General features: G+C 41.2%; 1 protein-coding gene across 1 annotated transcript in view; it reads left to right on the forward strand.

Moving 5' to 3' along the window:
• LOC309552573 (uncharacterized protein) overlaps positions 1 to 24,646 on the forward strand; it is a gene marked incomplete at both ends in the record, with an annotated part of 487,483 nt that overhangs the window by 13,365 nt on the left and 449,472 nt on the right. Inside the window, 6 exons of the mRNA XM_082253522.1 lie at positions 134 to 307; positions 2,888 to 3,048; positions 9,258 to 9,387; positions 13,734 to 13,850; positions 16,915 to 17,070; positions 18,451 to 18,567. Coding sequence (XP_082109648.1) covers positions 134 to 307; positions 2,888 to 3,048; positions 9,258 to 9,387; positions 13,734 to 13,850; positions 16,915 to 17,070; positions 18,451 to 18,567 — 855 coding nt within the window. The remainder of the gene's footprint in view (positions 1 to 133; positions 308 to 2,887; positions 3,049 to 9,257; positions 9,388 to 13,733; positions 13,851 to 16,914; positions 17,071 to 18,450; positions 18,568 to 24,646) is intronic.

Consider the following 24,646-nt stretch of genomic DNA (forward strand, 5'->3'; position numbering starts at 1 on the left):
CTGTAAGAGATGTTTATATTTTATTTAAAAGGCTAAGATGCGCTTAGGGCTTTGGTCTTGCTTCAGGTCTATTTTTAAAATAATAGAAAAATGGCAAATTATATTTATAACATTGTATCTGTGTCTTGTGCAGGAATAAAAAATGCAGACAGAAATGAACTGATAAAAATTGCATCAGCACCTATTGAAGAACATGTCATCATAGTAAGAGACTACTGGTCCCTATTTGATATGCTGCCCAGGATCTCAAGAAGAGTTTGCTTTACTGCATCTGAACCTCCAAGACCTATCAGGCAGATAATTGAAAGTAAGTAAGGTGAACAGTTTTATAGACATGTTGTCATCATTGTCTAATCTAACCAATTTCAGGATTGGTTGACACTCATTATGTCTTTTGCAACATTTAAACCCACTCCAGACACTTTTTGTTAACAGATATCAGGGAAAATAGCGATCGGTTGTGATAAATAATTTCAATTAGTTGCTGTTGTTATTTTATGATACAACCTGGCACTTGAAGATATGGGCGATCTTCTCCTTCCTCCTCCATAGCCTAAAACATACAGTACATATCAAGGCAATGTAAGCATGCAAGCGCATGCATTTGTAAGAAATTGAGGGCAGTTGGACCATGTCTGTAGATCTAACCATATTTTAACCTCTGTGCAAGCTACCCATATACAGCGTAAAGGTGAGCATAGACTGGCACATTAACATGTTTGATTTTTATAACTTTCAACAGCTATTCCCTGGCATTGACCCTCTAAACTCAAATTAGTGTTATGTACAATGAGTGGAAAATATAAGTGCCAATATATGCTGATATGTCTGAAAAAACACTTGCAGTATGTCACATGTGGGATAACTGTATGTTATGACAAGTGCTTTACATCATTATTGTACATTTACATCAGTTCGTGCCCTCAGGGAGCTTACAATCTAAGGTCTCTAACTCACATTCATACATACACATACCAGGGACAATTTAGACTGGAGCCAAATACCCTACCAGCATGTCTTTGGAATGTGGGGGGAAACCCATGGAGGCACAGGAAGAACTTGCAAGCTCTGTGCAGGTAGTACTGTGGTTGGGATTTGAACTAATCTTAGCACTGCCAAGTGGAAATGCTAACCACTTAGCCACTGTCAATAATGAAAAGAAATGGCTGCACTCAGATGTTGTCAAAATCCAGGTTTATTGGACATCCCAATGTGGCAAAAAAGTGGCAAGGTAGACGCGTTTCACACACTAAGATGTGTGCTTAATCATTACCTGGTAATTGGTAATTATTGGTAATGATTAAGCACACATCTTAGTGTGTGAAACGCGTCTACCTTGCCACTTTTTCGCCACATTGGGAAATCATATCACATGTACAGGAAAAAACAGGCTGGACGCCGCAATACACAGTAACCTGGTTACTGTGTATTGCGGCGTCCAGCCTGGTTTTTCCTGTACATTTGATATGATTTCATCCTATTTGTAAGTAGATTTTATATTATAATAAAACCCCTATACCTACTGGCTTCACGATGTTGTCCAGTCCTTTCGCTTGAGCCCAACAGTGTCCAGTGCTGAATTGTACCAAGAGGATAAGGCAGTTCTGGTGTTGTGTGTGGTCCCGGGTGATCGTTCAAATTTCATATCTTGTTTGACCCCTATTAGGGGTCCACCATATCTGGTGAGTGTGGCTGTTGGAGGGATCTAAGGCACCCTGCACTGACTTTTTTGTATCCCAGTACTCCAGCACCTTGGTGTTATCAGCACTCCAGCACTTTAATATTGTTGATTATCCAGTTGCACAAGATTTGGACTTTATTTATTTATATTTATATATTGATTAATTATAAGCACTAGTGCACCTTCATTCACTGGAGAGGACTTCACTTGTATATGTTTTTTAGCCCTGTGCACTTCACATGGTTGTTTCTTCATTATTTGTTTTTTGAGTATATGAATTTTTGTATGAATTATTTTTGCAAGCGCTGTCTTCTCTCGACTACACTCTCTATCCGGTCATTTTTGCCTGGTGAGCAGCTGCTGCAATATTTCACTTTTATTTTAGCACACTTAGCGTGGGTTTAATTAATATATCTAGTCTTGTTACCAGTTTAGTAAAATCATTTGTTTACTCACAGTGCTTGTGTCATGGCAGCATGACAAAAGCTCAGTGAAACAGAAAAGAGAAATGAAACATGGATTTTGTTAAATTTGGAATTTCCAGTACTATGTTAATCATGATACAGGTAGTATGGGCATGTATTAACAAATAAGGCTGCATACTTGCAGTTAGTCCAGTGTAAGAAAGTAAAAACCAGCTTCAGCTAGGCCCATGCCAGTCGCCGCTTACACGTTTCACCCTCCCATGGGTTTATTCATAGTGCTTTATGATTAAGCTTCTGGAAGTGTGAAATGCAATAGAGAGGCATGGCTTGAGAAGAGACTAGCTGAAGCCAGTCTTTACTTTCTTCCATCAGTTTCATTTTTGGTACTATATGCTTCGTATTTTGGGCCAAACGGGCACTTCTTGATGCTTGCACCTTATAGTGGAAGGTGCCACTTGGAGGACTGACATGGTTGCTAGTAGCAGCACAGTTTATTAGGGGGTCACATAAAATTTGGGACTGTTAGATGACAATTCTAAGAAGACCTAAATGTTAAGTGTTTTTGGTTCTGATTCGTAAAGATATAAAGATTCTATATTTATGTGTAGAAGTGTTAGTCTTTTTAACATTACTATGGTGGTTATGTTCTGCTCACATTAGCATTGCAAATAATGCCTCTTAGAATATTTTAATATTGTTAAGCCATGGGAAAAGCCACAGGAAAATTATGTTATTTATTTTAAGCAGTTTATTTTACTAAACATTTACATTTTTTTTCCAGGTGAAAAAATTGTGGGTCCGAGAGATCTGATTGTGAGTGAACAAAGTTACAGTTCTATGCGAGTTACATGGAGCCCTGCCACAGGGGATGTTACTGGGTACCAAGTTGTTTTGAATTCTCTCACACCATCAGGACGCCTCAATGCATACGACCAGAAACAAGTAAGGAGTTGAAGAATGGTTTCTCAAAATTAACCCTCAATATCTTTTTTGGGACATTTATTAAAAGAGACGTATAGGCAAAGCTTTTTTGGCCATACTTCTCCTATGGATCACAGGAGTGCAATTACTTTTGCCTTCCTGGGCCCCAAAATCAGCTGATAGTGGGCTATTGCCCACTATAGCTGATGTGACAGAGCTGTTCAGGCTCCAAAAGGGTCCCAACAATATTGTCAAGATCCACTCAGCTGCCATATTGACAGTTGGCTCCACCTCTCAGTTTACTACTGAGAGCCGGAGCCTCCTCCCTAGCCTGGCTCTTCAGGGAGCACTGGGGCGAAAATCAGAGAAAAATGGCTGACAATCACTGTTCCTTGCTCGAAGCAGACAGAGAGGTGAGCAATCAGCAGTCATCTGAGTTAGTAAGTAATCAGCATAGAGTTGAGTATGTGTGTTTTTTGTTAGCCTCAACCTTCTCCTTTAGATATGTTTTCTACTTTGCTAGGTCATGATCATAACACATCCATCTAACATCCAAGAGGAACTTCACTAAGGTGGTAAAATATTAAAAGTCAGCAGCTATAAATACTGCAGCTGCTAAATTTTAAGGAACAGATACTTACAGGCCATGACGTCCAGTTCTGTGTTCCCTGCAGCTGTTTCTTTGCCTGGCTTCTATTCTCTGATGCTTCCATCTTGAATTTGGTAGCTGGCTGTGACTTTCTGATGTCTCAAAGCCTGATCCTGCAGCCTCCTGGGTTATATGACTTTCTCAGGAAGTGGCGGGGGTTGGGTAAAGTGCATTTCATTCTTACCTAGGTGAGAATTTTTGAAATGGGAGTGGGTGTCTGTCAAAACAATGTTACCCGCTGCCCAGCACAAAAAAAAGCTGCAAGTAGGGTTGGGCGAAGATCCTATTTAGGTGAAGATCCTATTGTCATGAATATTAATATTTGTCATGGCTTACCAGTCAGTCAGAGAAAAAAATCATAATGTACAAAGTGCAATAGCAACCAGATTTTTATTTACTAAAGTAAAAGGTAAGTAGAGGATTCATTCTGATTGGTTACTTTGCTTTAATGTGCCAAGCAGCATCTTTGCTGCCCACAGACAAAAATGTTTCTTTTGTCTTTGAATTCACCCAAACACAGCCTCATTGTAAAACTGTTACCTTATACCTTTGGATGAACTGGTGTCACAGTTTACAATAAAAGTTCTAAACCACAACACACAAAATTCAAAGCATCTTCAGTCCTAGTCTTGAGGTTTTTCAATGTTCTGTCAACCTTCATTAGCAGCATGTTCTAGTGAAAACAAGATGACAGAACAGTTAATATGTAGGGATGGGCCAAACATCCCACTGTTCAATTTGCAGCAGAACACCCGAAGAGGGGAAATATTCTAACCCGAAAAGCTAACCCCATTGAAGTCTATGGGAGCCAAACAGGAAAAATCAAAAGTGCCAATTTTGAAGACTTTTATGCAAGTAACTGGCCATAAAAGGGGTATGGGGGTCCAGGTATGGGGGTCCCTGGGGGACATATATCAATGAAAAAAAATAAAAATTAAAAACAGGAGCAGTGATTTTAATTATGCTTAAAATGCAACAAACAAAATAAAATGAAACATTTCTATAAATATAGTGACTGGGGGGTCTCCTTAACCACCTCCCACCCGGGCCATTGTAGATATACGGCCGGGCGGGAGTCTCGTCCTTCTGAATGGACGTTCCGGAACGTCCTTCAGAAGGAGAGAGATCGCGCGCAGCGGAGCGATCTCGATGTGCCTGTGTCCCTAGGACACAGAGCAACAAGACTCGGCAGGAGGGGCCTGTGATTGGCCCTCCTGATCACATGACGGCTGTGTCCAATCACAGCCGTCATTTAATGTCAATACAGCCGTTGTAACGGCTTTGATCTCTTCTCCTCCTGACAGATCCTGTCAGTGAGGAGAAGAGCAGAGGATCGATTCTGCAGCCAGGGTGATCAGTGAGTATTTCTTATTACTCACTGATCACAGGGGGGGTCTGTGCTGGTAATCAGATGATTGATTACCAGTGCAGCCCTGGGGGGAGGGGGTGCCACTAGAGCCACCAGGGATGCCCACCCATGACCACCAGGGATGCCCACCATGGCCACCAGGGATGGCAAACAGGGGTCAGAGAGCCTGCCAGTGGTGCCCCCCTATCAGTGCTGCCCACCAATGCCATCTATCAGTGCTGCCCACCAGTGCCCGTTATTGCCATCTATCAGTGCCGCCCACCAGTGCCCATTATTGCCCCCCAGTGCTGCCTATCAGTGCCCATCAGTGCCCCCCATCAGTGCCGATCAGTCCCGCCCATCAGTGCCACCTATCAGTGCCCATCAGTGCTGCCTATCAGTGCCCATCAGTGCCGCCGATCAGTCCCCATCAGTGCTGCCTATCAGTGCCCATCAGCTCTGCCTATCAGTGCCCACCAATGCTGCATATCAGTGCTACCTATCAGTGCCCATCAGTGCTGCATATCAGTGCCACCCCATCAGTGCCACCCCATTAGTGTCTCCTCATCAGTGCCTGTCAGTGCGGCGTCATCAGTGCTCATCAGTGCAGGAAAAAACATATCCATTTACAAAATTTTATAACCTAAACAAAAAAACTTTTTTTTTTTCAAACTTTTCGGTCTTTTTTTATTTGTGCACCAAAAAAGAAAAAACCTGGCGGTGATCAAATACCACCAAAAGAAAGCTCTATTTGTGGGGGAAAAATGACACAAATTTGGTTTAGGTACAGCGTTGCATGACCGCGCAATTGTCATTCAAAATGCAACAGCGCTAAAAGCTGAAAATTGGTCTGGGAAGGAAGGGGGTTTAAGTGCCCAGTATTGAGGTGGTTAATATGCCTGTAAAGTAGCACATCTGTAGCATGCATAACACATGCTACAGCAAAAATTACACTTGTAAAGAAAAGCAACAAAAAAAAAAAATCCAATTTTAAAGGACTCGCATGACAATTGCTGGCACCCAGATATTAAAAAAATAAAGAAAACAACAGCGTGCCCACCCCCCCCAGTCCATACCAGGCCCTTTGGGTCTGGTATGGATATGGAGGGTAACCCCATGTCAAAATTAAAAAAAACGTTGTGGGGCCCAGCCAAAATCTATACCAGACCCTTATCCAGACATGCAGCCTGGCAGGACAGAAATGGCCGAGCGCCCCCCCCCTCCTGAACCATACCAGGCCACATGCCCTCAACATGGGGGGGTGGGTGCTTTGGGGAAGGGGGGGCTCTGACGTCAAGTGATGTCAGTAGGGGGCAGTCTCACCCATTGACGTAGCCAAGGGGCCCTGCCCCTTGCCAATATGAGAAATATCAAAGCGCGGAGCGGGCATATGGTGGGAGGCCTCCCAGAAGGCAAAAGCATTTTTCTTTTTTTTTGGGGTCCGGCAGGCGACAGGATTGACGATGGATTTACACAATTTTTTAAATTTTCATTAAAGGACCCGAAGGGCCTGGTATGGACTGGGAGGGGACCCCACGCTGTTTTTTTATTTATTTTTTTACCGACCCATTGACAACTAAAGACTCATCGGTTGTTAAGGACGCCGGGGCTGGCTTCCCAGCCCCGCTCCTTAACAGCTAGCTTTAACAGGGCCCTGATTGGGCAAAACTTTGCCCAATCAGGGTTCAGAATGCACTGTGCAGCGCTTAGTGCATTGCAGGGTGTTCATCGGGAGAACACCTGGCAAACACCCTGCAATTTTGGTTGTTTAACTAACGGCCGAACAGGCAAATGTTTGGCCCAAATTCATGCTCAGACCCAACCGCTCGCCGATCCCTATTAATATGTAGGACAGTAAAATGCTGCTTTATTTCATACAGACAGATGTATGCTCACATACAGTGGGTACGGAAAGTATTCAGACCCCCTTAAATGTTTCACTCTTTGTTATATTGCAGCCATTTGCTAAAATCATTTAAGTTCATTCTTCTTCCTCATGAATGTACACATAGCACCCCATACTGACAGAAAAACACAGAATTGTTGACATTGTTGCAGATTTATTAAAAAAGAAAAACTGAAATATCACATGGTCCTAAGTATTCAGACCCTTTGCTCAGTATTTAGTAGAAGCCCCCTTTTGATCTAATACAGCCAGGAGTCTTTTTGGGAAACATGCAACAAGTCTTTCACACCTGGATTTGGGGATCCTCTGCCATTCCTCCTTGCAGATCCTCTCCAGTTCTGTCAGGTTGGATGGTAAACGTTGGTGGACAGCCATTTTTAGGTCTCTCCAGAGATGCTCAATTGGGTTTAAGTCAGGGCTCTGGCTGGGCCATTCAAGAACAGTCACAGAGTTGTTGTGAAGCCACTCCTTTGTTATTTTAGCTGTGTGCTTAGGGTCAATGTCTTGTTGGAAGGTAAACCTTCGGCCCAGTCTGAGGTCCAGAGCACTCTGGAGAAGGTTTTTGTCCAGGATATCCCTGTACTTGGCCGCATTCATCTTTCCCTCGATTGCAACCAGTCGTTCTGTCCCTGCAGCTGAAAAACACCCCCACAACATGATGCTGCCACCACCATGCTTCACTGTTGGGACTGTATTGGACAGGTGATGAGCAGTGCCTGGTTTTCTCCACACATACCGCTTAGAATTAAGGCCAAAAAGTTCTATTTTGGTCTCATCAGACCAGAGAATCTTATTTCTCACCATCTTGGAGTCCTTCAGGTATTTTTTAGCAAACTCTATGCGGGCTTTCATGTGTCTTACACTGAGGAGAGGCTTCCGTCGGGCCACTCTGCCATAAAGCCCCGACTGGTGGAGGGCTGCAGTGATGGTTGACTTTCTACAACTTTCTCCCATCTCCTGACTGCATCTCTGGAGCTCAGCCACAGTGATCTTTGGGTTCTTCTTTACCTCTCTCACCAAGGCTCTTCTCCCCCGATAGCTCAGTTTGGCCGGACGGCCAGCTCTAGGAAGGGTTCTGGTCGTCCCAAACGTCTTCCATTTGAGGATTATGGAGGCCACTGTGCTCTTAGGAACCTTAAGTGCAGCAGAAATCTTTTTGTAACCTTGGCCAGATCTGTGCCTTGCCACAATTCTGTCTCTGAGCTCTTCAGGCAGTTCCTTTGACCTCATGATTCTCATTTGCTCTGACATGCATTGTGATCTGGAAGGTCTTATATAGACAGGTGTGTGGCTTTCCTAATCAAGTCCAATCAGTATAATCAAACACAGCTGGACTCAAATGAAGGTGTAGAACCATCTCAAGGATGATCAGAAGAAATGGAAAGCACCTGAGTTAAATATATGAGTGTCACAGCAAAGGGTCTGAATACTTAGGACCATGTGATATTTCAGTTTTTCTTTTTTAATAAATCTGCAACAATGTCAACAATTCTGTGTTTTTCTGTCAGTATGGGGTGCTATGTGTACATTCATGAGGAAGAAGAATGAACTTAAATGATTTTAGCAAATGGCTGCAATATAACAAAGAGTGAAAAATTGAAGGGGGTCTGAATACTTTCCGTACCCACTGTACATATCTATAAAAATTTCCTTACCAAAAAGAAGAAAAGGCACCACTTACCAACCCACCCCTGTGACCAAGCCCCGATGAGTAGGGTGCAACATGTCAGGGGGGCGTGGCTGTACCTCCACTGGCTGAGGTCACATTAATTTTACATGCTAATGCACTGGGTTGGTGAGTGGCACCTTTTGTTCTCTTTGATAATGATCTTCCACCTCTGATGCTAGCTCCCTTCACTGCAAATGCCAGGGAGATCTCTGTCTCAGCATAATGGCACTGCAAATCTTTTGGATCACTATGAACTTTGTCTGTTGTAGTGACATACAGCTGACAAAAGTGTGCAATCTTATTCACTGCCTAAACTATGGTAGAGCTGCTTACAAGATAATGATTGGTGCCTATTTGGCTGCACACCCCGCTCATCTATAGGAACCTCTGAGCCTGTGCATACTTTTCTTTTTGGTGACTTCCGGTGACCTGTACCATGATCAGGGTTTCCTAAAAGCTATGTCATACAGGAGCATATATACGGAGGCAATGTGGAGCATATATAAAGGATCAATGTGGAGATGTCACAATGTTAATCTGTCATGATATCACTACTTCACCTGGGCTCAATGAAGCAAGGAATACGTTACTTTTCTTACTGTTTTGCTGTTACATTGCATAGTCAAAGAAAACCTTCTTTATGTTTACTTTTTGATAGATAACGTTGGACAAAGACAAACACACGGTGCTGGTGACAGATCTTAAACCAACCACTGAATATTTATTCACTGTACTTGCCGTATACCCCAATGTTATTGGAGATTCAGCCACAGTTAGGGGAAAAACAAGTAGGTTTTGCTTTGCTTTATTTTGTCCTTCTCACTTAATACTTGCTGAAATTACTTTTTATATATGACAATGAAATCTTATATTGCCTTTGCTTTTACTTTTGGTTTAGCAGATTAAAGTATCAACGAGGAGGAATGCACATCTGCTTTAAAAATATTACTTGGAAATATTTAATAAGACTTGCCTCCACAAGATGGCCCTTACCTTCTCTAATTAGTACATTATTGTATCTAACACATTTGCTCAGTAATACCCTTTCCCAGACTTGGAAGATACTTTTTTTCTTTTCTGTGACATGCATATATGTCCATTGTATTTTGTGTAACTTGCCAGTTTCCTATCTGCTTTTTTTAGTTTCTCGACAGCATTTTAAACTGATTTGAAACGCAAGCTGAATACAGCTAAAATCATTCTTGTCTTGTATTACTTCATATTTTCTTATTTATTCCATTTCTTTACAAATTATTCATTCTTACAAATATGTCCCAGTCACTAGCTTACACTGTACCACTATTCGCTACTTAAAGTATAACTAAAGGCAAAACTTTATTTTTAGTTTTGGATAGAGTGGAGAGGGATTAGAACATCTGTCAGTTATTAATACAAAGAATATTGGTGCTGCGCTGTCAGATACCAGCTCATAAACCTCAGACAAACTATCAAGTGCATATAATAGATGAAGAAATGTGAATCAATTATAGCCAGATCCTAATAAGTCCCCTGATGAAGTCATGTGGACGTGACACTACGAGTCAGGATTGAGCGATAGGCAAAACCGAAAGTGTCGGTGGATGACGAGCTCGCTGCTCGTGGATGATATGTTTGTACTACAACTGAATAGGTGAGTGTACTTAAGCTGTTTTTACTCTAATAAATTTGGAAATAGTATTACACTATTTGTAGCTTTTCTTTCCCATACATACCACTATTATTGAGGATACATCTGGATAGCGTGCGGTACCACCATAGATGGGATATCTGTCCTTCCACTATATTAAATCAAAAGCCAAGTCCACATCAGAAGGATCCCTGGAAGTTTTGGGAAACAGGATTTCACAGTGCAGGATATCTATTCATGCTGTAACCTTACGGCAGTAAGGTGAAAGGCCAGCACACACAGAGGTGTCACTTCATTGATTATTTAGACATCAGTCACTTTTGCACCCTGGGTGAAGGGATTTACTTGCACTCATCCCCATGTGCTATGGACTTTTAGATTCTGTTTCGTCACTTGATTTTACTTCTTGTATGGACCTTTTTTCTTATGTAGCACTGTAGTTTTTGATTCAATATTTTCTACGTAAGCTATTATATTTGTCTACATCTATCACGATCTGGCAATTATACAGCATATCTACATTTCTGAATACTGCATATATCATTTATTTTGATTTAATATTTTTTCCACTCCCCTGACCTGGCTAATATTGATTCACATTTCTTCATCTATTATATGCACTTGATAGTTTTTCTGAGGTTTATGAGCTGATATCTGACAGCGCAGCACCAATATTCTTTGTATTCATTTTTTGGAGCTACGGATTGGCTGATCGGTGCCTCCAGCAGTTGGTTATTTTTACCATCTTATATATTGATAGCGCAGGAGTATCTTTGTGTTACTAATCTGTCAGTTATTATTGCGGTCTGTGCCCCTGCCTCTTTATCTGTCCTGTTCACCATTATCATTGAAGGGGAAAGTAAAAGAAAATCACACATTTTGGGTTTTCCTTTAGAAAAGTAGTAGAGGGGAAATCTTCCAATAGGGACACTAGTTCTGGTGACCTGGGGTTCCCCAAGGAATTCCCTTAATTTGCAGGGATTTCTTCTAATTTCCTGTTTGGCTATGGGCAGGAAGTGAAGGGAAATCTTTGCAATGGGACACGGATGGCGAAAGAAAACCCGATAGGGGTTATAACCCTCCCTTGCTCTATAGAAAATGAAAAAAAAAGTTTTGCCTATAGTTCTACATTAAACCTTTATTTTTACAAATATGGTGATTACTTTACGTTACCAGTAAAAATGTAGCAAGTGTGGAATATTGTGACTCTTTCTGCCTTTACAAAAATGGCTACTGTGTTTGTCTCAAGAACATGGCATCCACAAGGTAAATTAAAGGAAACCTGTCATGAGAAAAACACAGAGGCTGCCATTGCGGAGCTCTTAATTTGAAGAAGGTTCATTGCCTGGCTAATATGCTGACCTTCTTGCTTCAAAAACACTGGCCCACATTAGGTATATGAATAAGGACTTGTACATTTACTATGACTTGCATAATTAGAACGTTTTTAATCCAGAGGATCAGCATAACTACCATGCAGCTGAAATTTTACAGAAGTTATCAGCAATAACAGTCCCTGTATTTCTCTTATGATGAGCCTACATTCTTTCTAAATGTACCTAGATTTCTATTTGCTTACACAAATTTTTGTCTGCAGCACCTGGAGGACACGTATAGTGGCAAAAGACTTGCTCAATTGAAGTTAGCTGAAGCTGATACCAGTTCAAATACAAATCCAATTCCAAAAAAGTTGGGACACTGTACAAATTGTGAGTAAAAAAGGAATGGACTAATTTACAAATCTCATAAACTTATATTTTATCCACAATATAATATAGATAACATATCAAATGTTGAAAGTGAGGCATTTTGAAATGTCATGCCAAATATTGGCTCATTTAGGATTTCATGAGAGCTACACATTCCAAAAAAGTCTGACAGGTAGCAATAAGAGGCTGGAAAAGTTAAATGTACATATAAGGAACAGCTGGCGGACCAATTTGCAACTTATTAGGTCAATTGGCAACATGATTGGGTATAAAAAGAGCCTCTCAGAGTGGCAGTGTCTCTCAGAAGTCAAGATGGGCAGAGGATCACCGATTCCCCTAATGCTGCGGCGAAAAATAGTGGAGAAATATCAGAAAGGAGTTTCTCAGAGAAAAATTGCAAAGAGTTTGAAGTTATCATGATCTACAGTGCATAATATCATCCAAAGATTCAGAGAATCTGGTACAATCTCTGTGCGTAAGGGCCAAGGCCGGAAAACCATACTGGATGCCTGTGATCTTTGGGCCCTAAGACAACACTGCGTCACATACAGGAATGCTACTGTAATGGAAATCACAACATGGGCTCAGTAATACTTCCAGAAAACATTGTTAGTGAACACAATCCTCCGTTGCCGGCTAAAACTCTATAGGCCAAAAAAGAAGCCAAGAAGCGCAAGCGTTTTCTCTGGGCCAAGGCTCATTTAAAGATGGACTGTGGCAAAGTGGCAAACTGTTCTGTGATCAGACGAATCAAAATTTGAAGTTCTTTTTGGAAAACTGGGGCGCCATGTCATCCGGACTAAAGAGGACAAGGACAACCCAAGTTGTTATCAGCGCTCAGTTCAGAAGCCTGCATCTCTGATGGTATAGGGTTGCAAGAGTACGTGTGGCATGGCCAGCTTACACATCTGGAAAGACACCATCAATGCTGAAAGGTATATCCAAGTTCTAGAACATCCAGCCAATCCAGACATCGTCTCTTTCAGGGAAGACCTTGCGTTTTCCAACATGACAATGCCAGACCACATACTGCATCAATTACAACATCATGGCTGCATAGAAGAAGGATCCGGGTACTGAAATGGCCAGCCTGCAGTCCAGATCTTTCACCCATAGAAGACATTTGGCGCATCATAAAGAGGAAAATGCAACAAAGAAGACCTAAGACAGTTGAGCAACTAGAAGCCTGTATTAGACAAGAATGGGACAACATTCCTATTCCTAAACTTGAGCAACATGTCTCTTCAGTCTCCAGACGTTTGCAGACTGTTATAAAAAGAAGAGGGGATGCCACACAGTGGTAAACATGGCCTTGTCCCAACTTTTTTGAGATGTGTTGATGCCATGAAATTTAAAATCAACTTATTTTTCCCTTAAAATTATACATTGTCTCAGTTTAAACATTTGATATGTCATCTATGTTTTATTCTGAATAAAATATTGAAATTTGAAACTTCCACATCATTGCATTCTGTTTTTATTCACAATTTGTACAGTGTCCCAACTTTTTTGGAATCGGGTTTGTATACTGTATGGAAATTTGGAAATGGTTGTTTATTTTCCCTAGCATAGGCAATAAATATTTGCCAGCCAGATGAAAGTTTTGAGGATCATGACTAAATATACATTTTAGGACTATTGCTATTATAAATGTACTATTAGAAGAATTTTCACAGAGACTATTTATCTAATACCAATCCTAAAACAGGTGTTTATACCGAAATACTGTTGTCCTAGTTGTTTAGATCAATAATATACAGATATTAATATTTTATTCCATTTGATTTATATATAAAAGCTGCTGTGCCTCCTGTAACCAATTTCCGAGTCATAGAAGAAGGTCTTTTTCGTTTAAAAGTAGCCTGGACTCCTCCTTTGGGAAAACTGGAAGGCTACAAGATCTATATCCCACGATGTAAGTAGCACAGTAAAATAAATCATATTCTAGTGAGATTTGCTAATAATTGAACAAGTTTAGAATGGTTGACAGATGACAGTCTGGATTCTGTATATTGAAATACGTTTTATATATTTTAGAAAACAAACAATTTAATTTGCTAATTTTTCATATGATTAGTTCTAATAATGTGTTTGTTATTCAAAGCATTATAATGCACAATACACTGTTTTAAAGTGCATTTCTACTTTTACATTTAAGTTGGGATAACACCTACTATATATTTGTTACATGTTCCCATTCACTGCTTATATTTTTACTGTTTATTTTTTTGCTTGCTGAAAATTTTTTTTCAGCTGCCCCATTTAGGCCCCGTTCACATACAAGCGACGCTACTTCGCACCGCGACCTCCGAGGTCGCGGTGCGAGCAGCGCGCCGCGACCTTGGAGCGGCCGCCACGGACTTCATAACATTGAAGTCTACGGCGGTCGCCTCCTGGTTGCCCCAAAGAAGCTCCGGACGACTTGTGTCGCTCCTATTAGATCGGGTCCGCAGCTTCCCTATGGGAGGCGACCTACGGCGACCTGTGAGGCGACCAGGTCGCCTCACAGGTCGCCTTAGTGTGAACGGGGACTAAGTATAATGTTAAGGCGGGGTCTGGCGTGGGATAATGTCATAATTAACCCTGCCTGCATTGTGCTGGCAGATTTCTATTATCAGTTATAAACAAGATTTGCAGGACTGGCTGTCCTTATAAAAGGGAAAGATCTGAAGACTTGGGTCTTACACTGTATGTTAGTAAACTTAAAACTTAAGCTTAAAAAACAACACAAATAAAAAGCAGCGCTAATATTGATTCAATTAGCACCACGTGATAAACATTCAACACCAATTATGTGAAAATACATATAAAATAGAAAAAACATAGAACTGAAACAAAATAAAAAAAGTGTTCATGAAAAAAGTGGATCCACATATCATAGCAGAGCAGTCTTCCTTAGAGGATCTGCATCCAAAAAAGTCCAATTCATGAAGTGTGCACGAAAATCATCCTTCATCTACTGTGCAGTAAGATCCACCAAGAAGAATCCACCACCATGTGACATAATTAGGGGCACCTCTTACGAGATCTGATGGGCCATTATATTATAAATAGTCATAATGCGCTTGTTATATCAGGGTAAGAAACAACTCCACCACAGTAAGCAAGCAACTCCAGCTAGCGTGCCCTGTCTGTGACATCATCATGTATTGCCGTCGGTTCCACGCGGTGTCTCATTAAGTCCAAGCTATCAGCCTGCTGTAACACTTTCAGATGCAAGGAATTGTCCTTTTTCACATTTTTTTATATTGCAATTCTGTGTTTTGGACCTAAAAAAAGGTAAAAGGTTTTTATGTAGTTTACAATGGGAGTTTGGCTGTTCGCATGCCGTGGTGGAGTTGTTTCTGACCCTGATATAACGAGCACATCAGGGTCAGAAACAACTGAACCTGTTCTATGTTATTTTGTTTGTATTTTCACATAATTGGAGTTGAATATTTATCACGTGGTGTTAATTGAATTGGTATTAGCGTTGCTTTTTATTTGTATTATTTGTTTGACACATTTTTAAAATGACTGCTTATTCTAAATATTCTGGTGACCAAGCGCAGATAATATTTATTTTTAATAAAGTGGTTGTTAAGCCACTTCATAAACTACACACAATTTCCTCTGTTATAAAGCCTCCTATGCTGCAGTGTATGTCCTTTGTAAAAAAGATGCCTATTTCTACCTGATTTCATAGCGCAGATTAGCGGTCACGTGACTCCTCGCGGCTCCCTCTCCCGATCTGACAGCTAGAGAGGGAGGGGCCGAGATTCCCCCTCTAATGTGAGTCGGGAGGAGGGAAGGAGAGAGCCGAGACGTCAGCTGGGGAAGAGGGGAGCCTCGAGGAGTCACGTGACCACTGATCTGCACTGTGAAATAGCCAGCTTTTTTACAAAGGACATACACTGCAGCATAGGAGGCTTTATACAGGGGATATTGTATGTGAGGTCTAAAGGTATTTCAGCAGCAGGAAGGGGGGGCAGGATTGGTAAGAGCTGACAGGCAGGGAATGGGAGGGGGGAGCAGAAAAGAGGAGAGCAGGAAGCAGGGCTGTGGATGACGGAGGCATGTACACTGATCACGGTGTCAGGGCTCAGCAGCCATGATACACCCTGGTCAGTGTACAGGGAGGAGGGAAGAAACTGGCAGGATCAGCCAGGTTTTTTAGGTGATACAGGGGACCAAATGACATAGCACTGTGCTGTGCTTTATAACATGCTTTAAAGGAGCAGGACCCATTTTCTTTTTTTTTAGGGTAACAAACGCTTTTAAAAACACCCCCCACTTTGTCCTGTATCTTCACATTGCCATATAATCTAAGCAATAGAAATTGCCTATTGTGTCCTATTTATAAACATGCTCCAAAAAAACAACTTGAAATTTAGGAAATATTTTATAAAATATATTTTACGCTGTGTGAATGGGAACATATAACAAACATATAGTAGGGATTCTCAAATTTGACTTCAGATGTGGAAATGCACTTTTAAAGTGTTCAATTTCTACCAAACAATATTCACAAGAATGCACCTTTTTCTACCTTTACTTGCTATTAAAGACTCTCTGTTTACTTTCTCTTTGTTAGATGATCTGACTTTATGGGTAAACCCTGGTGTCTACTATTCCACAGTCCATTGCAACCATTGCAGTAGCCTGTTTATATATCTAAACGTTGTGCCCTGCCATGGTCTACTTATTTTAATATATGTCTACCAGACAGGGTCTCTCTTATTGAAAACAACAGACTCTCTGTTGTCACTAATGACCTATAATGCCTATGATACGTACAGACCAGATGATTCAGGTTGCCTAGCCTTTAGTTCACATAAGAAATCTTAGTAGCAAGGTATATTCAAAATAATATTATCATTCGACAATGTTAAAATGTGTCTACTTTGTATCAAGTATGAGTTTTAACTTTGGTTTGGTCTACTCTAGATGATGTTTTTTTTTTTTTTTTCCTCTGACATGTTTTATTTTATCTTCATTAGCAAACAGGCCTGGATTTACATATGAGCACATTTTAAAAGGGGATGTTTTCTCACACACTATTGATAATTTAGAAGAAGACAAAGAATACACTGTCAGCATCTATGCAGTATATCCACAAGGTCCAAGTGAGCCTGTATCTTCAATGGGACGCACATGTGAGTGAAACAAACAACCCAGCTAGAACAGGAATGTAGAAAATATTGTGACCTATGAAGTGATTACACTATTTGAACATAATGCCATATTGAATAATTGCAAACCAGTTAATAATTAATACACTCTAAAACTGTTCTTAGAGGAAAAAAAAGGTATCTGCTGAATGTGTTTACTTACCATCAGTAACAATCTGCAAAAGCTAGTAAGCAATCGTTAACGGATAATATTGTCAATTTTACCCAAAAAACTTGTCATGACAAAGACCAAGTGAAAAGTGCATATAGGTATATAAGAATTTTAAAACTAAGCATTTGCACCAAAATATACCATAATTAAAGTGCCAGAAATGCCTTATTTCCTGAAACTGACCAGTCATCAGTGCCATTAAATTCTTTATGGTTACTGAGATCTGTCTTAAAAAAACAAATTATAATTTCAAGTTTCTCTATTTACAAACGTTTAAGCAGATTGATAGTATAAATGTAATATTGCAAGCCTGGTGAATAAATTCCTGACATACAATATACAGAAACAATATCATTTAAAAAAAAAATGTAAATTATAATAATCAAAACAGTATTTAAAGTGTTGAGGTGGATCTGTCAGTAATTTGACAAGTTTACATGAATACCTTCCCAACGTAGCACAATATACATCAGCAGTATAATTTTTAAAAACCGCCAAATATTTAATAATTAAAAAGATGTCTTTGAGCTCTATTCCAATGACTAACTCAATATTAGAATGATGCCATCAGTATCCTGCACGTTAAAACAGGTGTTTTCTCAGTCTACAATCTCCAAGTAATCAGATTGTACATTGTAATTATGTAACACATCACAAGGTAAAAGGGTGCAGCAGTGTGCTGACCATTGTCAGACATTTGTGAACTGCACAGTGTCCACAGTGCTGACCCTGGATGGAGCCTCAGATAAAGATGGTACCATTCATCTAGAGCAGGGATATGCAAACTGTGGCCTTCCAGCTGTTGCAGAACTACAAGTCCCATGAGGCATAGCAAGACACTGACAGCCACAATCATGACACCCAGAGGCAGAGGCATGATGGGACTTGTAGTTTTGCAACAGCTGGAGAGCCACAGTTTGCACATCTCTGATCTAGAGAGAAAAACATGAAATTAAGGCACTGTCAGGGGAGAACTGTGGTATCTGAGAGAGGTAATATAAAACCTGTAGTATATTTGTACTTAGTATGTGTGCATTTAACATGTGGTAATATAACTGACACTAGATTCATGTTAACTTTATGAAAAATATAAGCCTATAATCTCATCTAATGGTACTCTGCTAGTTCTTTCTTCGCTTTATTTGGTGACATCCAGTGTCTCCACACTTTGTTAATTTTATTTTTGCTTCCAGTAAAGCTTGTTCCTGTAAAAAGCTTGACACTGCAGAACATCACAACTGGAACAATTCAGGCTTACTGGACTAAGGTGCGCGGAGCTACTGGATATCGTCTTACTTGGTCATCTGCAGGTAGGAAAACATGCTTCAATTGCTTTATGAAATTGATCTTGATTCTTACTTTGAACATACTAACTTAATAAAGTAGAACTAAACCCTTGCATGAAAATACCATGTGCCAATGTGAACTATAATAATTTTTGTGGCGTAGATATTTTTCTATGAAAAACTTTAGAAGCACTATTTTCTTAATTATTCATTAAGGGCCGAAGGGTCCGATTCTGGGACAACTGGCTTATACCGCTGCCAAACAAAACAAATCTTTTTCTTAAATTTCATGCTAGTGTCCCAGGAGAATGGACATCTTTTCACCAAACGCATTTTACTTGACATTTTTTGTTTTTATCAAGACAATTGTTCTTCAATCAAGATTCTTTGTTAGCTGCAGAGCTATAAAGGCTCCTGGATCAGCTGCTCCACAGCCACTCCTTGGAGGCTGTATCTGGTCATCGCCATGACAAGGACATGATATCTGCCTGTACTGTGACTGCTTGTGGTGCTCTTCAGACACCTAGTATACTGTATAAGTTAGTTCTTTACAGGTTCAGGGCTGTAATAAAACTGCTGGTGTAATTTGGGCCCTGAAGTCCTTACTACTGTGATTGTTTGATGAAGAGCACACCACTGCTGCAGTAAATTGCTAGAGCCTGGCTTGTATTACTCTTTTCACTTGCTCCATCCCGCAACTTGGTTACCGCTGAAGATTTCTGTGCTGCAAACACACTTGGATCTGTTGCAAGTAGTGTTGAACGAACAAGAACTGTATTATTCGGGTTCGTACCGAATAATTGGATTTTTGTTACCCGAACACGGACCCGAAAACTTTACTGTATGTTCGGGTTTAAAATCCGTGTTCGTTAATTTTATTTCCTGTTTTGTATGTAATGGCGCGCTTTTAATGGCGGGCTTTCAACAGCCAATCAACAAGCGTTTAACTGGTGTGCGCCATCCCAGCCATGCCTACAAATGTATTAGTAGCTGTGATTGGCCATCTGAAGCATGTGACCCATGTCTTTATAAGTTCGAGAGTCACAGCGCGGTGCGTCTTTCTGCTGTAGTATTGGGAGAGAGCACACATCATACATGCTGGCTGCTGATTAGGGACAGACAGTGAAAAATTGTGTCCGAAAAGAATGCAGGGACAGGTCGGAGTGTAGGCAGGGAAAGTTTTTGAGCATTTTAGGGACAGGCTGGAGAGATTAGGCAGGGACAGTCTACATCGATTTTGCTGTGTGGGGGGTGGTGCAGTGAACGATCTTTTTGAGCATTTTAGGGACAGGCTGGAGAGATTAGGCAGGGACAGTCTACATCGATTTTGCTGTGTGGGGGGTATTGCAGTGAACGATCTTTTTGAGCATTTTAGGGACAGGCTGGAGTGATTAGGCAGGGACAGTCTACATCGATTTTGCTGCGTGGGGGGGTGGTGCAGTGAACGATCTTTTTGCCCTCACTTGAGCCCACTGAGGAGGAGGAGAAGGAGGGAGAAAAAAAATCTATTTTTATCAGTCTGTTGTGTGCAGCGTTCAGCTATATTTTACTACAGATTGCTATTCTAATCTGCTATTAAGAAATTAAGTTAAAGGGGAATATTTTTTTAAGAGCACTTGCCATGCTCTTAACTACGTTTTGCTGCCATTTGCAGCACTCTAGCCCTTTCCATTGGTGTTTTAGAGCCATTTTAGTGCCTGAAAGTTCGGGTCCCCATTCACTTCAATGGGGTTCGGTGTCCGGGTAAAGTTCGGAAAAAGTCTGGGACACGGACTCTGACTTTTTTTTCAAGTTCGGCCGAACCCGCCGAACACGGATATCCAGGTGTCCGCTCAACTCTAGTTGCAAGCACTCTGAGGTAACAGCACTGCATGTCCTGCATTTGTTACTACGCCAGGTCTGTGTCTCTAGTGCCCTGGTTATTATGTTATACTGCATACAGCCTGTCACATGCAAGCATTTAGGCTCGGTTTCCACTAGTGCGGCTACGAAGTCGTGCTACTTCTAGCGCGACTTCGTAGCTAAAGTTGTTTGCGTCTTTCAGTGAGACTTGTCCCTCATTATAGAGGGAAGTCGCACTGAAAATGGCTCAAAAGTAGTGCACAAACTACTTTTGAAGTCGCCGCAACTCAAGACGCGGCAGTGGAAATGGGCCACATTGAAAACAATGGCTTTTGACTTGCTGTGAGACTTGACATGTGTCAAGTCGCACAGCAAGTCGCACTAGTGGAAACCGAGCCTTACACCGTCTCTCCTTCCTTCAGCTTCACTTTATTTCACTGCTGGCTCCACGCAAAGATCACAGAGACAGTTGACCTTATTGCTGCCTCACTGCCATTTCAATTGCTGACAGAACAGTCAGTTCAGACCCTGTCAACCAATGTCCAAAGGACTGTTCAGGCTCTTCACAGGTTCAGTCAGATCGGATCCTGAAACTTCTGAAGTCAGTGCTGTAACTGACTCATTACTTAGAGTACCCAGGTCTCCTCCTCCTGCTTAGCCCAGTTTCCTCTGCAAGACAAACTCGTAGATCTCCATTCCCATGTCCTGACGCCGTCCAATAGCCACCCAACTCTCTGTTTTTGTATGAGAGTTCTGGTCTTGATGGTGAGCTCCTTTACGACAGTTCCATATGCCCATTTTCACTCCAGACTGTTGAAACTCAACAGTCTGGCTGTGTGGGACAATGAGATGCAATCTCTGGTTTCACCCATTTGCCCGACAATCAGGACCAAGTCAGAAAATTGATTTCTTCCATTTTTCTGAAGATTCTGTTGATGGATGCAAGTATGACAAGCTGGTAAAGAGTCCTGAGCACTCTTTCAGTGCAGGGGACTTAGTTGCCAAAGGCAGCTCATCTCCTAAAAAATATATTTGAGCTATGAGCTCACTTTAAAAGGACCTCTCAACTGCATGGTCATCAAATCCAGTTATCCCTTTATAGGGATCTTTCAACTTCACAGTCATCCTATCCAGTTTCAGTTAGACAATGACACGCCAGTGGCATACATTACCCATAGGGGGAAAGCAGAAGTCTAGCTATTCAAAGAGATGCTGACTAGACTCTGACTTAGGTGGAAATTTACATTTAGGCCTTGTCTGTTGTGCACATTGCAGATGTGGAGAATTGACAGGCAGACTTCCTCAGTCAACAATGTTTGGACTCAGGATATTGATCTCTTTACCTGCAGATGCTTCAGAACCTTTCTTGCTGGTAGAGAAAACCACACATGAACTTCCAGTCTTCTAGAGATGTATGACTTTCCTTCTCTAAAGCTCGTTCTTCATCTGCTCCGCAGGTTCAAGATGGAGGGCATTCCAGATTATCCAGGTCTTCTGTCACAAAGACTGGTTTGCCACCCTGCTTATCAGTTGCTGCCTTTGATGGCTTGGCTGTTAAAGCCAAATTGCTAAGAGATGGGGTCTAGTTCAGTTATTCCTACACTACTAAAAGCTAGGAAATCCATCACACTGGAAAACATGCTTTCCATGGTGCAACAGACTTTTCATCACAGGAAGTACTCTGTGAGGTGCATTCTTACCCCTCCACAGTTTGGTTTGGCTCAACATTTGGCATTGAGTACTATCAAAGGATGGATTTTGGCTCGAGAAACTCTTTTTCAAAGACGGCTTGCCTCTCATTCCTTTGGTAAAGGCCTTTGTACAGGATGTCACTCATGTTGTTTCAACTATACATATTTCTGTGACTCCATGAAATTTCAAATTGGTTCTGCTGGCTCTTCAAACACCATCCTTGAATCCATTAGAGATGTTTCTCTGTCTACTCTCAATCACAAGGTGGCTTTACTTATTGCCATCACCTCTGTGAGATGAGTTTATGATTAGCAGCAAAAAACCTTGTCTTGTTTTACTCAGAGACAAGATAGTCTTGAGGCCTAGGACCTCTTTTTTCCTTAATGTGGCTTCTTTCTTTCACCTTTGCCAGGACATTATACTTCCTTCTTTCTGTACTTCTCTGGAACATCCCACATTGTTTGTATATGGTACTAGCTGTATGAGTTTATCTCTCAGCTACATCTTTTAGGCTGACTGACTCTCTTTTCATCATTCCTGAGGGTACGTGTAAAGGACAACCTGCCTCAGGTACCAACACTTCTTGGTGGCTCAGGCAGCTCATTTTTGAAGCTCATGGGCTTAAGGATAAGATCATTTTCCTATCAAGTCACACTCTGCTAGATCAGTGAGTGCCTCCTGGGCTTTTCAGCATCAAGCATCTGTTTCCTAGATTTGTATGACTCTCACCGGGTCGTCTGTTCACACATTCTTTAAAGGAGCAGTACAGCCAAAGCTCGTTTGACTGTACTTTTTTCTATGGATCACAGGAGTGCAGTATGTTTTGCACTCCTGTGACCCATTTTAAGAAGAGAGCAGACTGAAGTCTGCTCTATGCTAACATCTCAGAAGTCAGTCCAGGCTTGGTGCCATCACGAGCACAGAGTCAGGATCCGCCAGATCCCTGGGCCTACACCCAGCTCAGCCTCTCAGAGAGCCGAAAATGTAGAACTGCTTATAAATTATGTAGACCACCACACAAGAGAAGCTAGGAAAGGGAACTTTAAAGAGACTCTGATAGAGCTCCAGTATTTCTCTGTGGAGAGAGGAGAAACTTCAAGAAAAACAACCATCTCTGCAGCACTCCACCAATCAGGCTTGTATGGTAGAGAGGCCAGACGGAAGACACTCCTCAGTAAAAGGCACATGACAGGACACCTGGAGTTTGCCAAAAGGCACCTGAAGGACTCCCAGACCATGAGAAATAAGATTCTCTGGTCTGAAGAAACAAAGATTGAACTCTTTGGCCTGAATGGCAAACGCCATGTCTGGAGGAAAACAGGCACTACTCATCCAATAACATCCCTACAGTGAGGCAAGGTAGTGGCAGCATCATGCTGTGGGGATGTTTTTCAGTGGCAGGAATTGTGAGACTTGTCAGAATTGAGGGAAAGATGAATGCAGCAATGTACAGAGACATCCTTGATGAAAACCTGCTCCAGAGTGCTCTGGGCCTCAGACTGGGGTGAAGGTTCATCTTCCAACAGGACAACGACCCTAAGCACACAGCCAAGATAACAAAGGAGTGGCTACAGGACAACTCTGTGAATGTCCTTGAGTGGCCCAGCCAGAGCCCAGACTTGAACCCGATTGAACATCTCTGGAGAGACCTGAAAATGTCTGTGCACCGATGCTCCCCATCCAACCTAATGGAGGTTGAGAGGTCCAGCAAAGCAGAATGGGAGAAACTGCCCAAAAATAGATATGCCAAGCTTGTAGCATTATACTCAAAAAGACTTGAGGCTGTAATTGGTGCCAAAGGTGCTCCTAATAGCTTATGCGTTTCAAGGTCCTGCCTCTTCCTTAGAGCACGGGCTCTGTGGAAGAGGCAGGACCTCAAAAAGCATCAGCCAGTCATTTTGAGGACATCTTATGCGATAGTTTTTATGCCATAACATGGGAACTGAAGTGCCTTTGTCAAACCTATATTTGTGAGTATGAATTTGAATGTTTACTTAATAAAGCCGTTTTTATTGAGGATAATGCGCTAGGCCGGTGAGCCCTCAGGCTATTTCTTGATTCCTGTGAATACTTATACACATGGGATTTTCTTTTTGTTTTTTAAAATTTGCAAAGATTTCAAACAAACTTATTTCACTTTGTCATTATGGGGTATTGTTTGTAGAATTTTGAAGACAATAATGAATTGTCTTTTTAATAAAAAGCACTGGTTTTGTTTTATTTCCATTTAATTTATTTGGCACCAGCACTTTTAAATGGGTAACTACTGGAAAGGTTTAACCCGTCAAGAGGTTTGACCACCCATTACATGAGCACTTTGTATAAAAACACTATTTATTATATTTGGCACGTCAGCACTTTATATCAAACACCATTTATTTATTTTTTATCTGGCACTTCAGCACTTTGAAGGTAGCGCCGTTCTCAACCTCTTTTACATTTTTCATTTTTTAACCCTCTCAGGGTTGGTTGTTGGCAGCTTACACCTTAGGTCTTTTATTGTATTTATTACAAACTCCATAGCGCTGGTCACCTCCTGTATAATTTAATAATGAATTTCATCCATTTT

Source organism: Pelophylax lessonae (genome assembly GCF_965119305.1).
Source record: "Pelophylax lessonae genome assembly, chromosome: 4".
Lineage (NCBI taxonomy): Eukaryota > Metazoa > Chordata > Amphibia > Anura > Ranidae > Pelophylax > Pelophylax lessonae.